The 16,195-nt window shown below is 70.6% G+C and overlaps 1 protein-coding gene across 4 annotated transcripts in view; it reads right to left on the reverse strand.

The window, feature by feature from the left end:
- Positions 1-4,423: 4,423 nt before the first annotated feature.
- MAPRE3 (microtubule associated protein RP/EB family member 3) overlaps positions 4,424-16,195 on the reverse strand; it is a 67,105-nt gene continuing 55,333 nt past the window's right edge. For 3 of the 4 annotated variants that reach the window (XM_045010055.1, XM_045010056.1, XM_045010054.1), the window contains exons 2-7: positions 12,563-12,690; positions 10,699-10,844; positions 10,074-10,275; positions 7,343-7,497; positions 5,755-5,907; positions 4,424-5,457 (exon numbers count right to left, since the gene is read on the reverse strand). In XM_045010055.1, the coding sequence (XP_044865990.1) occupies positions 5,389-5,457; positions 5,755-5,907; positions 7,343-7,497; positions 10,074-10,275; positions 10,699-10,844; positions 12,563-12,683 (846 nt within the window). In that variant the 5' untranslated portion in view covers positions 12,684-12,690 and the 3' untranslated portion in view covers positions 4,424-5,388. Of the gene's footprint in view, positions 5,458-5,754; positions 5,908-7,342; positions 7,498-10,073; positions 10,276-10,698; positions 10,845-12,562; positions 12,691-16,195 lie in introns of those variants that run through there. The other variant, XM_045010053.1, reaches the window with a different exon arrangement.

Here is a 16,195-nt window from a genome sequence, read left to right on the forward strand (position 1 = left end):
CAGGATCCAGTTCCTCACCCCTTACTGGACTCCACCGCCGTGGAGGTGTACAGCCGAATGAGAGGGGCGGAGGCGGGGGACTACAACCTGTTCAAAGAGGCCCTGCTCCGCGAGTTTGGGCTGACCCCGGAGATGTACCGGAAGAGGTTCCGGAGTCAACATAAGACCCGGGAGGTCACATAGCTACAACTGGTCAACCAGGCGCAGGGATATGCCCGCAAGTGGACAGCTGGGGCCCAAACCAGAGAGGACCTGCTTGACCTATTCATACTGGAGCACCTGTATGAGCAGTGCCCGTCTGACCTGAGGCTGTGGTTGATGGTCCAGAAGCCGGAGAACCCGCAGCATGCAGGCCAGCTGGCCGACCAATACATGGACAGTCGGGCAAGGGATAATAGGGAGGCGTCTCGAAGGAGCAGGTCTGCCTCAACGCAGAGAGAGAGTCACTATGGGACCTCCCAGAAGGGGCCGAGGGCGAGCCCCCACCAAAGGGAAACATCTAGGGTCAGGTCCAGCCGTCCCACTCGAGGGGACCAATGGGACATGGGCTGCTATCAATGTGGCCAACAAAGCCACATACGGGCCCAGTGCCCCAAGCTCCGGGACAAACTGAGCAGACCAACCCCACACCGGGTCAACTTGGTAGAGACCCAGCCGGATGAGGGGCAGCGTTCGCAGGAAAGGGGGGCTGGCCACGTGCCACCTGCAAAGGAGGGAGGGGGGCCCCGGGTCGGCCCCTCCGAGGGGCTGGATGCTCCCCGCCCTGAGTTTTGGGTTTACAGGGTAGGCACAGGGCTGCCCCTCCGGAGCGAGTGCCTTGTTCCCCTGGAGGTAGACGGGAGGGAGGTCACTGGGTACTGGGACACGGGCGCAGAGGTGATGCTGGCCCGGCCCGAGGTGGTGGGCCCAGATCGGATGGTGCCCAACACGTACCTGAACCTGAGGGGTGTGATTGGGACCCCATTCAAGGTGCCTGTGGCGAGGGTACACCTAAAGTGGGGGGACAAGGAGGGCCCCAAGGATGACGCACCCACATTTGCCCACGGAGGTGTTAATGGGGGGGGATCTCGAGGACTGGCCAAGTAACACCCGGGGTGCCCTGGCCGTGAACTGTAGTCAGAGTCGGCGCAGGGCTCGGCACCCTGACACCGGGGAAGGTACTCTGCCCGAGGCACCGGACCCTGACCCGGTGGGGAGGGAACGCCCAGGGACAGGGCTCAGAGAGGCTGTGGCCCCAGACCCAGCCGGTGAGAGAGAGCAGATCCCCGTCCCTGCCCCAGCGGCTGAGTTCCAGGCCGCGGTGGGGGAAGACCCCTCCCTGCGGAGGATAGGGGACCTGGCCAGTCTTGGGGGGGGACAGACCATGGGACGAGGTGGCCGGAAAAGGTTCCTGTGGGAGAAGGGGTTCCTGTACCGAGAATGGGCTCCCCCAGGGAAGATGGAGTCAGGGGGGATCAGGAGGCAGCTGGTGGTACCCCGGAAGTATCGCCACCAACTGCTGTGCCAGGCCCATGACATCCCCCCCTCAGGGCACCCGGGAGCCTGGCGTACCCAGCAGAGGCTGCTACAGAACTATTACTGGCCTGGGGTCTTCCCCCATGTCCGGCAGCACTGCCGCTGCTGTGACGTCTGCCAGAGCGGGAGGAAGGCCTGGGACTGGGGGAAAATGGCTGTAGGACCCGGGCCCCGCCCCGAGGAGCCTGTCCAGAGGGGGGCCAGGGTCAGAAGGGGGGCTCTGAACCGAGAGAACCCGAATCACGGCCCCCCAGACTGGAACGTGGGGAGAAGGCCCCAGCCCTGCGTGCACCCCAGGGGTATTGGGGTGGGGAAAGGGCGGGGGCGGCATAAGGCTTCCCCCCTGCAACCTGCACGTGCCCTCGAGCCCCCCCGACCTACAGGGGGGCAGGAAACTGGAATGGCCTGGGGTGACTCTTCCCCCAGAACGGGGGGGACCCTGGGGCCTCTGTGGGAATGTCGGTGGGTTCGAACTTCCCCAGGTCACTGGCTGGAGTGACCCCGCTCAGTTCGCTCTCGAAGGGGGGAGAGGTGTGACGAAGTGGGACTGTTCTTACTGGGGTGCTGTGTGCAGATCTTAAGTATCTAGCAAAGCAAAGGGCCATGCAGCCGAATGCCTGACGCTCTGTCGCCTAGCAACTGATGGCCGGGCCCCTCCCTGCAAAGGTGCTGGCTAGAGGTGTTGGAGACAAAGGGGTCAGGTGACCTCCTGGCCGGGGAAAGAGGCAGAGGAGAGAGGAGAGGCCGGCGGGGGCTGGGCAGACGGGAGCTGGCTGGGAACAGAGGGGAAGCAGGGAGAGAGGGCTCTGATCCCCGACGGGGGTTATGGGGCCCCAAGATGGACCTGACAGGGGGGGATCCTGTTATCTGTGCCTGCAAGACCTGTCCTGGACTGTGTTCCTGTCGTCTAAATAAACCTTCTGCTTCACTGGCTGGCTGAGAGTCCTGGTGAATCGCAGGGAGCCCGGGGGTGCAGGGCCTGACTCCCCTACACTCCGTGACACCGGGATCCCGGGATTTACATTTGAACTCACTGCAGTGTGGCATGGGAGGTCTCCGCTGAAAGCCGGGGTCCTGCTGGGCTCAGGCGTGGCACGGGGCGGTGCGGGGGACAGGAGCAGTACAACAGCTTCCGCATGGTCCCCCCAGCCGGACGGGGAGCCCCATTTCGTGCTCGCTGTGTATGGGAGGAGTTGGGAGCTTGGCAATGGAGGCCCATTTAATAGAGTGAAATGGTGCTGAAGAGCTGGCGGAGGCCTCAGGAGGAAGCTAACAGGAACGGGAACGGGGGGGCCTAGCTTGAGGTGAACAGCAAAGGTGGGTGCTGGTATATTTGGGGTGCAGGAGGAACCCGGGCACCCTTCAGTCCATAAGCACAAGCTGCCAGCGGGCTCCCTCTTGTGAGACGGAACCTCACCCAAAGTGGTTGCAATCAGAGGGACAGCCTGTGGGGTACACACTGGCCTCTAGGGTATGCCAGCCCGGGGGGTACTCCGGCCCATGGGGTATGCTGGCCCCGTGGGGTACACCAGCCTGCAGGAGAGCAGGGATGTCCGGCCTGGGGGGTACGGTAGTCCGTGGGTATGCCGGTCCGTGGGGTACGCGGCCTGCAGGAGAGCGGGGATGTCCGGCCCGGGGGGGACGCCGGTCCATGGGGTACGCCGGCCTGCAGGAGAGCGGGGATGTCCGGCCCGTGGGGTACACCAGCCCGTGGGGGACGCCGGCCTGCAGGAGAGCAGGGATGTCCGGCCCGGGGGGTACACCGGTCCGGGGGGTACGGTAGTCTGTGGGGTATGCCGGTCCGGGGGGGACGCCGGCCTGCAGGAGAGCGGGGATGTCCGGCCTGGGGGGTATGGTAACCCGTGGGGGACGCCGGCCCGTGGGGGACGCCAGCCTGCAGGAGAGCGGGGATGTCCGGCCCGTGGACGCTTTATCGTTTATTTGCCATGGACCCGTTTGGCCCCATCTCACCCATTGGTTTTACTGGCCTCGCTGTTCTTGCGGCTCTAATGGAACTGGTGCTGTGTGGCCCCGGGCAGGGTGGGCTGAGGTAAACCTGGGCAACATGGCTGCCCTCTTCCCTGGGGCCCACGGGGGCTGGGTTCTGGTGGGCCCCAGGGCTGGCTATCCCAGGGGACACTTGGTGGGGCCGTGAGGCTGGCGTAGCCCAGAGGGCAGCGCTGGAGGGGCACCAGGCTGCAGGCAGGGTAACGGGGGCACTCGGGATTCTCCTCTCCCCCGCAGGGTTAGGCTGCCAGCCCGCGGTGGGTGGAAGGCGCCAGGTGAGGAGCGCAGTGGGGACAGGTAGCGCCGCAGGAGTTGCGTGTTTAGCACCGTTCTCAGGCCGTGGGTGCCAGAGGAACCGTAGCACAGACATGGCCTGCACCAATGGCAGGGGGGGTCCGGCGCTGTCATTCCTACCCCCGAGCGACGGCAGAACACGTCTGCTGAGGGAGCTGTATCCACGCCAGGGGTCCGGGCGGGTTAGCTCGGGGGATTCTCACACCGTAGCTGAGTCTGACCAGGCCGCAGCCGGTTCTTGGCTGAGCGGGTACGTTGTCGGGGGAGCTCCTGGGGGAAGCTGAGTGATGGGGGGGGCAGCGTGGGTCTCGGGGGCTTTCCTTTACGGGCCCCGCAGGGCTGGCTCTGGCCTGAGCGAGGGTGCTGGGAGGTGCGCCAATGGGAACCGCCTGCCTCTGCCCTGGACTCCTGGGGTTTGGCCATGATGCCACGTTCTGTGCAGTGACGGCGGGGCCCTGCCCCCACCTCAGGGCATTAGGAGCCCATCCCTCAGCAGCTCCAAAGGGCCCAGCCCTCCTGAGACGCCCACCCCCTTTGGAGCTGGGCCTGGGCCCCGCCCTGGGGGAGCCCGGGCAGCCGAGCCAGAGACGCCCCCGGACACGCGTTTACCACACCAGTTTATTTGAAATCCAACGTAACACAGATGCAGGATTGCACAGCAGGCGACTGGGCAGACAGGCAATACGAACAGGGAGACGGGCAAGGCAGCAGCGGCTGTGTGGCATTCTCATCGAAACGGCGTGGGGCTGGAACCCCCGGGGGCGGGCACTGAGCCTCCGGGCAGGCCCGGGTCCCGCCCCCCAGCAGCGGGCCAAGTGCCCTGCGCTGCAGTCAGGGAGGGGGACCAGAAGCTCAGTGTGGAGCCTGGGGGCTCCTGCTCCCCCCAGCGCAGTCGTGTTGGGGGTGTCCCCTGCTCTGGGATCCTGCCAGCCCGGCAGAGTGCGGACACCACCCCTGCCCCGGGCATGGCAGGCGGGGGCGGGGCGCTGGGAAAGCCTCTCTCGGCTTTGACAACGTGAAGTGAGACCAATAAATAAACGCGCCGTCCCGCGCCTGCGAGGCCGGGCCAGGGCCAAGCCTCATGTGGTCCGGGGCGCTCCTGGAGCCCTCCCGCTCCCCAGGCCACGACAACCGGGCGCCCGTGACCACAGCAGGCAAAGTGCAAGTTAGCTCCCTCCCGGGCAATATACAAAGGATCGGGCTGTAGCTATAATACAGGGACCGGGCGGGGCGGGAGCCCTCCCTGGGAAGGCTGCAGCGCTCACACCAAAGGTGACAACTGAAATAAATAAGGGGGATGAGGTGGTGAGGGGGCAGGGGGGCCAGGGCCCTTCCCCCCCCCCCGGCAGCCCCATGCGTATTTACAATTCGGTTCTCCTCTCTAGGCCTTGTCGGAGTCCGTGGGGTCCCAGGATCTGCGGCTGGACAGAAAGCACCGGGGTGGTGGGCTGGTTGGTTGAAACTGTTATAATGTGTGATAGTGCAGGCCGCGGCTGTACACGCAAACCCTCCAGTGTCTATGGCAGGCCGGGCACGGCCGGGCGGCGTCACGTGAGGCAGCAGGGCTCGGAGCTAGTATTCGTCCTGGTCCTCCGGCGGCTGGTCCTCCACCTCGTCATCCTCCGGCGGCGCAAAGCCTTCCTGGGGGGGGCGCAGAGACGGGGTGAGCCTCCCCTGGCCCTGGCCCACGGAACCCCCCCGAGAGACTCCCACCAGGGAGGGGAACTCAGCCCCAGCCCGCTCCCAGCGCCAGGTGCACGGCTCCGACCGGCCTGCCCGGGAGCCACCCGCGCTCAGTGCCCGGCGGGCAGGCACGTGCCCTGGCACTGAGGAGAGACCCGCAGAACGGGAGGGATGGAGCCAGACCCGGCCCGGGCAGGGCGGAGAGCTGACAGGCTCCCCCGACGCTCAGCGGCTGGCGCTCGCGCGGGCACTGACCTCGGTGGCATACAGGATGCCGATGATGCCGGCGATGACGGGGCTGTTCTCGCTCTCGTGCTCCTGGCAGATCAGCTCGATGTCCCGCAGTTTGCTGAAGTAGAAATCGCGCTCCTTCTCCAGCCCGTCCACCGTCAGCTTCAGGTCCATCAGCTGCGCAGAGCAGGGCAGGGAGAGGGGCTGTTACCAGCGCTCAGCGGGACCCGGCGTCTGCCCCCCCAGCGCCCCACAGACCCGGCCTGTGCCTCCCAGCGCCCTGCAGGACCCAGCGTCTGCGTGCCTCAGTGCCCCACGGCCCCGGCGTCTGTGTCCCTCAGTGCCCCACGGCCCCGGCGTCTGCCCCCCCAGCGCCCCACGGCCCCGGCCTGTGCCTCCCAGTGCCCTGCAGGACCCAGTGTCTGCGTGCCTCAGTGCCCCATGGACCCAGCGTCTGCGCCCCCCAGCGCCCCGTGGACCCGGCGTCTGTGTCCCTCAGTGCGCCACGGCCCCGGCGTCTGTGTCCCTCAGCGCCCCACGGGACCCGGCGTCTGTGTCCCCCAGCGCCCCACGGGACCCGGCGTCTGTGTCCCTCAGCGCCCCACGGGACCCGGCGTCTGTGTCCCTCAGCGCCCCACGGGACCCGGCGTCTGTGCCCCTCGTGGGACCCAGTGCCTGCACCCCCAGCGCCCCACGGGACCCGGCGTCTGTGTCGCTCAGAGCCCCACGGCCCCGGCGTCTGCGGTCCCCAGTGCCCTACGGGACCCGGCATCTGTGCCCCTCGTGGGACCCAGTGCCTGCGCCCCCAGCGCCCCACGGGACCCGGCGTCTGTGTCCCTCAGAGCCCCACGGCCCCGGCGTCTGTGTCGCTCAGAGCCCCACGGCCCCGGCGTCTGCGGTCCCCAGTGCCCCACGGGACCCGGCATCTGTGCCCCTCGTGGGACCCAGTGCCTGAGCCCCCAGTGCCCTACGGGACCCAGCATCTGCGTCCCCCAGTGCCCCACGGACCCAGCGTCTGTGCCCCCCAATATCCCCTATGGGGCTTGGTGTCTGTGCCCCCCAGCGCCCTACGGGACCTGGCATCTATGTCCCCCAGCGCCCCACGGGTCCAGCATCTGTGCCCCCCTGTGCCCCTCATGGACTCGGCGTCTGTGCCCCCCAGCACCTGGTGGGACCCGGCATCTGCAATCCTCAACAACCGACAGAACCTGGCGTCTGTGCCCCCCAGTGCCCCCCAGGACCCGGCATCTGTGCCCCCCTGGACCCTCCCAGCAGAACCCGGCGCCTGTGCTCCCCCAGTGCCCCACGGGTCCGGCGTCTGTGCCCCCAGCGCCCCCACTTGTCTGTTCCCCCAGAGCCCGGCGGGACCTGGTGTCTGTGCCCCACAGCGCCCCACGGGACCTGGCACCTGTGCCCCCCAGTGCCCCCCAAGACCCGGCATCTGTGCCCCTCTGGACCCTCCCAGCAGAACCCGGTGCCTGTGCCCTCCCAGTGCCCCACGTGTCCAGTGTCTGTTCCCCCAGAGCCCGGTGGGACCTGGCACCTGTGCCCCCCAGCACCCCCTGTGGGACTGGAGTCTGTGCCCCTGGAGCAGCCCCCCGCCCCTGCCCACCTGCTGGTTGAGCTCCAGGATCTGGGTGTCGGCCTCACCGCCCCCGTTGCGGGCAGCAGGCGGGTTTTTCCGGGCGATGTTGCTGGGGATGACATTGGTCACTCGGGTTGGCACCGGCATCGTCTTCGGGGTTGTGGGGGAGGTTCTCTGGGGGGCTGGAGAGAGCCGCCCGAGACAGCCAGAGGTTAGCACGGGTCCCGGCACAGCCCCCCCCCAGCGCTGCCCCCCCAAGCCTGGCTCCCCCGGGCACGGCCCCCCCCAGCGCTGCCCCCCCGGGCACAGCCCCCCCCAGCGCGGCCCCCCCAAGCCTGGCTCCCCCGGGCACGGCCCCCCCCAGCGCTGCCCCCCCGGGCACAGCCCCCCCCCAGCGCTGGCCCCCCAAGCCTGGCTCCCCCGGGCACAGCCCCCCCCAGCGCTGCCCCCCCAAGCCCGGCTCCCCGGGCACGGCCCCCCCCCAGCTCTGCCCCCCCGGGCACCGCCCCCCCCCCAGCGCTGTCCCCCCAAGCCTGGCCCCCCCGGGCACGGCCCCCCCCCGCGCTGCCCCCCTGGGCACGGCCCCCCCAGCGCTGCCCCCCCCTCGCCTGGCTCCCCCGGGCACGGCCCCCCCAGCGCTGCCCCCCCGGGCACAGCCCCCCCCCAGCGCTGCCCCCCCAAGCCTGGCTCCCCGGGCACGGCCCCCCCCCAGCGCTGCCCCCCCGGGCACGGCTCCCCCGGGCATGGCTTGCTCCCAGAGCCCCTGCCCTCCCCTGCGGGGTGTGGGGCGCGGGCATGCGGGGCGCGGGGGCAGCGGGTCAGGCCGTCGCTGGCCAGGGGGCTGCAGACACAGACCACGGCGCAGGGTGGCGCTGCTTAGAGCGCAGGACTCAGGACGCCTGGGTTCCACACCCTAAGTCCTGGGTCTTCCCTGCCTCGGTTTCCCCAGATGGGAGAACAAGGCCTCCCCCAGGCCGTTCATTACCAATTGGGAAGGGCAGGGCACGAGAATGCCTGTGGGGCAGCCCCATGGCCCTGGGGGCAGCGGGGTACGGATGTCGCCCCCCGGAACTGGCGCTCCCCCCTGCCAGGAGTATGCTGGGGAGGGGCCATGCACAGCCACGCACCTGCCCCAGCTCGGTGCCCCCCCATGGCCCCCAGAGCTCAGCAAGCTCCTCCCCTGCTGCGCCCCCCACCCCGCCCCAAGCCAGCCCCCACTCCCTGCGCTCCGGGGAATCCGCCTGCCCCCATCCCCCATCCCATCACCTGCACCCGCCTAGCCGCTCCCCATAACCCAGCCCCCCACCTGCACCCCCCTCGCCGCTCCCCATCCCCCAGCCCATCGCCCTCCACCCACCTAGCCGCCCTCTGCCCCCCAGCCCCCCACCTGCACCCCCCTGACACTCCCCATAACCCAGCCCCCCACCTGCACCCCCCTCGCCACCCCCGCCCCCCAACCCCCCACCTGCACCCCCCTCACCGCTCCCCATAACCCAGCCCATCGCCCTGCACCCGCCTAGCTGCCCCCGCCCCCCAGCCCCCCGCCTGCACCCCCCTGACGCTCCCCATCCCCCAGCCCATCGCCCTGCACCCGCCTAGCTGCCCCTGCCCCCCAGCCCCCCACCTGCATCCCCCTCGCCACTCCCCATCCCCCAGCCCATCGCCCTGCACCCGCCTAGCCGCCCTCTGCCCCCCAGCCCCCCACCTGCACCCCCCTGACGCTCCCCATCCCCCAGCCCATCGCCCTGCACCCCCCTCGCCACCCCCGCCCCCCAGCCCCCCGCCTGCACCCCCCTCACCGCTCCCCATACACCTGCCCATCGCCCTGCACCCGCCTAGCCGCCCTCTGCCCCCCAGCCCCCCACCTGCACCCCCCTGACGCTCCCCATAACCCAGCCCCCCACCTGCACCCCCTCGCTGCTCCCCATCCCATCGCCTGCACCCCCTCGCCGCTCCCCATCCCCGAGCCCATCGCCCGGCCCACCCCCACCCTCCGCCCCCCAGCCCCCCGCCTGCCTCCCCCTCGCCACCCCCTGCCCTGACGGGACGCGTGGCCCCAAGCAGCAGGAGGAGCTGAAAGGAGCCCCCAGCGCTCAGCCCGGCCAGGCCAGGGCTCCCAGTGCAGGGACACAATGGGCTGTGCCACTGTGGGCACCGCTGCTCCCAGCTTGGGGGCACCAGGTCCCATGGAGGCTGGCGTGGGCAGGGCGGGTGCTCGGGGGCGGGGGGTACCACGCACAGCCCTCGGGAGCAGGGAGCTGGTGGGACTCTGCATCGTGCTGGGGAGGGGCCCCGGCTGACAGCCTGCGGGTGGAGGAAGAGCCTCGTGGGCAGCGGGCGCTGCCAGGGTGCACCCCGAGCCCGTGCGCCAGGGCTGCCTGACAGGACCCAGGCCAGGCCTAGGGAGCAGATGGCACGAGAGCCAGGGTCCCAGGGTGCTCGGCAGCCAATCCCCCCCCGGGGCTGGGCACAGCTGGACCGTGTCCTAACGCCGAGGCAGCCCCAGCTCAGAACTCACCCCGCTCCCAGCCCTGCCCCGTCCCCTCCACACCTACTTGGCACCGGTGGTCGGGCACTCCCAAGCCAACACCACAACGCACGCGGCACCACGCCCCCCGGGGGCAGGGCCCGACTGGCACCAGGGGCTGGGGCAGGCAGCCGAAGGCCATGCTAGCAAGCTGTGCGACCCAGGCGGAGTCGGGATCCTGCGGGCGCAGGGGCAGGGGTGCCAGCTGTCTCCAGGGGTCGGCGACATTACCTGCAGTGCCAATGGGTTTCTTGGGTTTGTTGAAGTTCTGATCACCTGGGTTTGGAGACGGTGCCACCTCCTGCCCTTGCCGTGCCAGCAGCGGGTTGTATTCCTTCCCGTCGTAGTTGGCATCGAAGAATTTCTTAAACCACTGAATAAACTCAAAATTATCCTGGAACTTCCCTTTCACCAGCTTCTCCACCGCGATGATCTGGAACAACAGGCAGTGCGTGAGGGACTGGCAGGCCCGTGCTCCCCCACGGCGCCCGGGGGCAGTGCCACGGCAGCTCCTGCTGCTCAACTGGCATTTGCCCACAACCACGGTTGCTGAGAGACACTGGGGTAATGTTGATTCCTATCGGCTCCCTGGGCCCGTCTCAGTCAGTCCAAAGCATTGGTGGAGGCAGCGGGTGCTGGCGGTGGGTGGCTGGCAGGCACAGGGAGGGGTACTGGTGGGAATGTGGGGGCATTGGCGGACACAGGGGGTGCTGACTGGCACAGAGGGTGGCTGGCAGGCATGGGGAGGCTGGCAGAGGGTGGCTGGCAGGCACACCCGGGGGTGCTGGCAGGCACAAGGGGTGGCTGGCAGTCACGGGGAGGGTGGCAGAGGATGGCTGGGGGGGCAGGGACCCACCTTGTCCACCCCCATCTTCTTGAAGGCAGCCTGCAGCACCTTGAAGTTGTGGATGAATTCGTGCTCCAGCTTGGCCTGGAACTTCACCTTCCGCAGGTGCACGCAGCCCGGGAACAGCATGTCCATGAACTGGCAGTAGGCAGCACCTGCGGGCACAGGGCTGCCAACTTTCTAATTGCACAACACCAAAACCCCCTACCCCGCCCCTTCTCCGGGGCCCCGCCCCCACTCCTTCCCCCTCCCTCCATTGCTCGCTCTCCCCCACCCTCGCTCCCTTTCACTGGGCTGGGGCTGGGGCTGGGGGCTTTGGGTGCAGGAGGGGGCTCAGGGCAGGGGGTGGGGCCAGGGATGAGGGCTCAGGGGGCAGGAGGGGGATCGGGGCTTTGGGTGCAGGAGGGGGCTCAGGGCAGGGGGTGGGGCTGGGGATGAGGGCTCAGGGGGCAGGAGGGGGCTCGGGGCTTTGGGTGCAGCAGGGGGCTCAGGGCAGGGGGTGGGGCCGGGGATGAGGGCTCAGGGCTCACGAGGGGGCTCGGGGCTGGGGGCTTTGGGTGCAGGAGGGGGCTCAGGGCAGAGGGTGGGGCAGGTCATGAGGGCTCACGGCGCAGGAGGGGGCTCGGGGCTTTGGGGGCAGGAGGGGGCTCAGGGCTGGGGGTGGGGCCGGGGATGAGGGCTCAGGGGGCAGGAGGGGGCTCGGGGCGGGGGGCTTTGGGTGAAGGAGGGGGCTCAGGGCAGGGGGTGGGGCCGGGGATGAGGGCTCAGGGGGCAGGAGGGGGCTCGGGGCTGGGGGCTTTGGGTGCAGGAGGGGGCTCAGGGCAGGGGGTGGGGCCGGGATGAGGGCTGAGGGGGCTGGGGGCTTTGGGTGCAGGAGGGGGCTCAGGGCAGGGGGTGGGGCCGGGGATGAGGGCTCAGGGGGCAGGAGGGAGCTGGGGGCTTTGGGTGCAGGAGGGGGCTCAGGGCAGGGGGTGGGGCCGGGATGAGGGCTCAGGGGGCAGGAGGGGGCTGGGGGCTTTGGGTGCAGGAGGGGGCTCAGGGCAGGGGGTGGGGCCGGGGATGAGGGCTCAGGGGGCAGGAGGGGGCTCAGAGTCCCAGTGGCAGTTCCCGTGTCTCCCAGGTCCCTGCAGCCCCTAGGTGCATGGGCGGCCGGGGAGGTGCTGTGCGCTGCCCTCCTGCCCGCAGGTGCTGCCCCCGCAGCTCCCATTGGTCGCGGTTCCCAGTCAATGGGAGCGGCAGAGCCGGCCCTCGGGTCGGGGGCACCGCGTGGAGCTTCCCTGGCTGCCCATGTGCCTAGGGGCTGCAGGGACCTGGCGGCTGCTTCCAGGAGCTGCGTGGAGCCAGGGCAGGTAGGGAGCCGGCGTTGGCCCTGGGCCCCCGCTGTGCTGCTGACCGGACTTTAAACAGCCCGGATGGCTGTGCCAACGGGAGCCGCCAGGGCCCCTTTTCCACTGGGCGTTCAGGTCAAAAACCAGACGCCTGGCAACCCTATGCAGGCGGCACGGGCACAGGGCACCTGGCTTCCATGTCTGCCAGGAACGGCACAGCTCTGCCGATGCCCCCCGAGCCCCTGGATCCTGGCCCTGGGCCCCCCTTGCCCTGCAGCCCCTGGCACAGACAGGGACAGGGCAGAGGTTGGGAACTCAGCCACCCAGAGGGCCCCTCTCCCCGGCTGGGACAGGGCAGGGGCAGGGCTGGCCAGAGGGCCCCTCTCCCCGGCTGGGACAGGGCAGGGGCTGGGCTGGCCAGAGGGCCCCTCTCCCCGGCTGGGACAGGGCAGGGGCTGGGCTGGCCAGAGGGCACCTCTCCCCGGCTGGACGGGGCAGAGCAGCTGGGCCCCTCCTGTCCGGGCCTGGCCCCCGGGCGCCCCTACCTGAGCAGAGCTGTTCGATCTTGGTGTAGTTGAGGTGCAGGGAGTCGTTGACCCAGGCCAGCATGTCATGGCGACTCAGGTTCTCGCTGGTCACGGATGTGGAATACACATTGACGGCCATGCCCCAGCTGGTGCACAGAGAGACGGGTCACAGCCGGCTCAGCGACCCACCCGCTTCCCCCGGCCCAGCGCAGCTCCCAGTGGGCAGCGTCGGCCTGGGTCGCCTGCCACCCATCTGGGCTCAGGTGTGATGTGGCTCCCCAGCGTGCCCAGCTCAGCCGGGGACGGGGGCAATGGCTGCTGGGATGGGCAGGGCCGCGGGAAGGTGGGCGCCGGGGGAAGGCGCACCAGGGGCCGGGGGAAGGTGCGTGCGGGGCCCGGCCGGGGGAAGGCAGGCGGGCAGGCGGGCGGAGGCCGGGGTACGCGCAGTGCCCTGCCGGGGGAAGGCGGGCGGGCGGGCGGGCGGGGTCCGCGCAGTGCCCTGCCGGGGGAAGGCGGGCGGGCGGGGGGCGGGGTACGCGCAGTGCCCTGCCGGGGGAAGGCGGGCGGGCAGGCGGGCGGGGGCCGGGGTACGCGCAGTGCCCTGCCGGGGGAAGGCGGGCGGGCAGGCGGGCGGGGGCCGGGGTACGCGCAGTGCCCGGGCGGGGGCCGGGGTACGCGCAGTGCCCTGCCGGGGGAAGGCGGGCGGGCGGGCGGGGTCCGCGCAGTGCCCTGCCGGGGGAAGGCGGGAGGGCGGGCGGGGGGGCGGGGGTACGCGCAGTGCCCTGCCGGGGGAAGGCAGGCGGGCAGGCGGGCGGGGGCCGGGGTACGCGCAGTGCCCTGCCGGGGGAAGGCGGGCGGGGGCCGGGGTACGCGCAGTGCCCTGCCGGGGGAAGGCGGGCGGGCAGGCGGCGGGGGCCGGGGTACGCGCAGTGCCCTGCCGGGGGAAGGCGGGCGGGCGGGCGGGCGGGGGCCGGGGGTGCGTGCGGGGCCCTGCTGGGGGGAGGCACGTGCGGAGCCCGACCGGGGGAAGGCGCACCAGGGGCCGGGGGAACACGCAGTGCCCTGCTGGGGGAAGGCGGCGGGCGGGGCCGGGGGTGCGCGCGGGGCCCTGCTGGGGGGAGGCGCGGGCGGGCGGGGGCCGGGGGTGCGCGCGGGGCCCTGCTGGGGGAGGCGCGGGCGGGGCCCTGCCGGGGGGAGGCGCGGGCGGGGCCCTGCCGGGGGAAGGCGCACCAGGGGCCGGGTACGCGCGGGGTGCGGGCGGGGCCCTGCCGGGGGAAGGCAGGCGGGGGGTACGGGCGGGGCCCTGCCGGGGGAAGGCGGGCAGGGGCTGGGGGTACACGCGGGGCCCTGCCGGGGGAAGGCGCACTGGGGGCCGGGGCCCTGCCGGGGGAAGGCCGGCGGGGGCTGGGGGTGCGGGCGGGGCCCTGCCGGGGGAAGGCGGGCAGGGGCTGGGGGTACACGCGGGGCCCTGCCGGGGGAAGGCCGGTGGGGGCTGGGGGTGCGCGCGGGGCCCTGCTGGGGGGCGGGCAGGCAGGGGCTGGGGGTGCGGGCGGGGCCCTGCCGGGGGAAGGCGGGCGGGGGCTGGGGGTGCGGGCGGGGCCCTGCTGGGGGGCGGGCGGGGCCCTGCCGGGGGAAGGCGGGCGGGGGCTGGGGGTGCGGGCGGGGCCCTGCCGGGGGAAGGCGGGCGGGGGCTGGGGGTGCGGGCGGGGCCCTGCCCGCTCTCCTCGCCAGCAGAACGCCACCAGGCTTCACCCCAGCCAGGAGCAGCGAGGGGCGGGGGCGGAAGTGCCCAGGGAGCCCCCGTGGAAGCAGGTGCTGGGAGCAAGCGCCCCATGCGATGGGAAGGGCCAAGGGATGGGTGAGGGGTGCAGGGCTGCCCAGGAGGAGGAAGTGGGGCAATTTGCCCCAGGCCCTGGGCCCCAAAGGGGCCCCCATGAGAGTTTTTGGGGCCCCTGGAGCAGGGTCCTTCACTCACTCCGGGGGCCCCGGAAAACTCTCGCGGGGCCGGGGCCCCTGGCGCTTCTTCCGCTCCGGGTCTTCGGCGGCAATTCGGTGGCGGGGCCCCCTGAATGCTCTGGGCGGCCCTGGAGGGGTGTGGGCGGCCGGGTCTAAGCCCGGTACGGCAGTGTGTCCCCTAGTGCCCCCCACCCCACCCCACAGCGCAGCCCCCCACCCAGCCCCCGCCCCACTGCCCACAGCACAGCCCGCCACGGAGCCTCAGCCCTCCCCCCCCACAGTGCAGCCCCCACCGAGCTCCTGCCCCACAGCACAGCCCCCCCTGAGCACCCTACTCTCAGCACTGGGTCTGAGGGGACAGCGCCCCCTAGTGCAGCAGTTCTGAAGCTGGGGTCTGTGGACCCCAGGGGGCCTGCATTGCCTACCGATGAACCCGACACACCCACCAGTTGTTTGCACGACACATTCCCAGCGCACAAACAGCCCCACGGCGCTCACCACACTGCACACTCCCTGTCGCACAAACAGCCCCGCGGCGCTCACTGCGCTGCACCTCCCCTGTTGCACGAACAGCCCCGCGGCGCTCACCACACTGCACACTCCCTGTCACATGAACAGCCCCGCGGCGCTCACTGCGCTGCACCTCCCCTGTCGCACGAACAGCCCCGCGGCACTCATCACACTGCACACTCCCTGTCACACGAACAGCCCCGCGGCGTTCACCGCACTGCACACTCCCTGTCGCACGAACAGCCCCGCGGCGCTCACCACACTGCACACTCCCTGTCGCACGAACAGCCCCGCGGCGCCCACCGCGTTGCACACTCCCTGTCGCACAAACAGCCCCGCGGCGCTCACCACACTGCACACTCCCTGTCGCACAAACAGCCCTGCGGCGCTCACCACGCTGCACCTTCCCTGTCACACGAACAGCCCTGCGGCGCTCACCGCACTGCACACTCCCTGTCGCACGAACAGCCCCGCGGCGCTCACAGCGCTGCACACTCCCTGTCGCACGAACAGCCCCGCAGCGCTCACCGCGTGGCACGTTCCCTGTCGCACGAACAGCCCCGCGGCGCTCACCACACTGCACACTCCCTGTCGCACAAACAGCCCCGCAGCGCTCACCACACTGCACACTCCCTGTCGCACAAACAGCCCCGCGGCGCTCACCGCGCTGCACCTCCCCTGTCGCACGAACAGCCCTGCGGCGCTCACCACACTGCACACTCCCTGTCGCACAAACAGCCCCGCAGCGCTCACCGCGTTGCACGTTCCCTGTCGCCTGAACAGCCCCGCAGCGCTCACCGCGTTGCACGTTCCCTGTCGCCTGAACAGCCCCGCAGCGCTCACCGTGTTGCACGTTCCCTGTCACACGAACAGCCCCGCGGCGCTCACCACACTGCACACTCCCTGTCGCACAAACAGCCCCACGGCGCTCACCATGTTGCACACTCCCTGTCGCACAAACAGCCCCGCGGCGCTCACCGCACAAGCGTGAGCGTAAGACGCTCACTGCCTGGGACAGCAAATCAGAAGCAATGTCTATTTTTTGCTGAGACGTCTGGCAGTGGAAGTGGAATATACTTGTACCATGTGTGAGCAAATTACATTAAAACAGAGACTTTTTAAAAGGCCCTAATTCTAGTTGTGCTGAAGCCCAGGACAATGCACAGTCAGCAAGGAGGGAACAGG

The sequence above is a fragment of the Mauremys mutica genome, chromosome 3 (genome assembly GCF_020497125.1).
Source record: "Mauremys mutica isolate MM-2020 ecotype Southern chromosome 3, ASM2049712v1, whole genome shotgun sequence".
Lineage (NCBI taxonomy): Eukaryota > Metazoa > Chordata > Testudines > Geoemydidae > Mauremys > Mauremys mutica.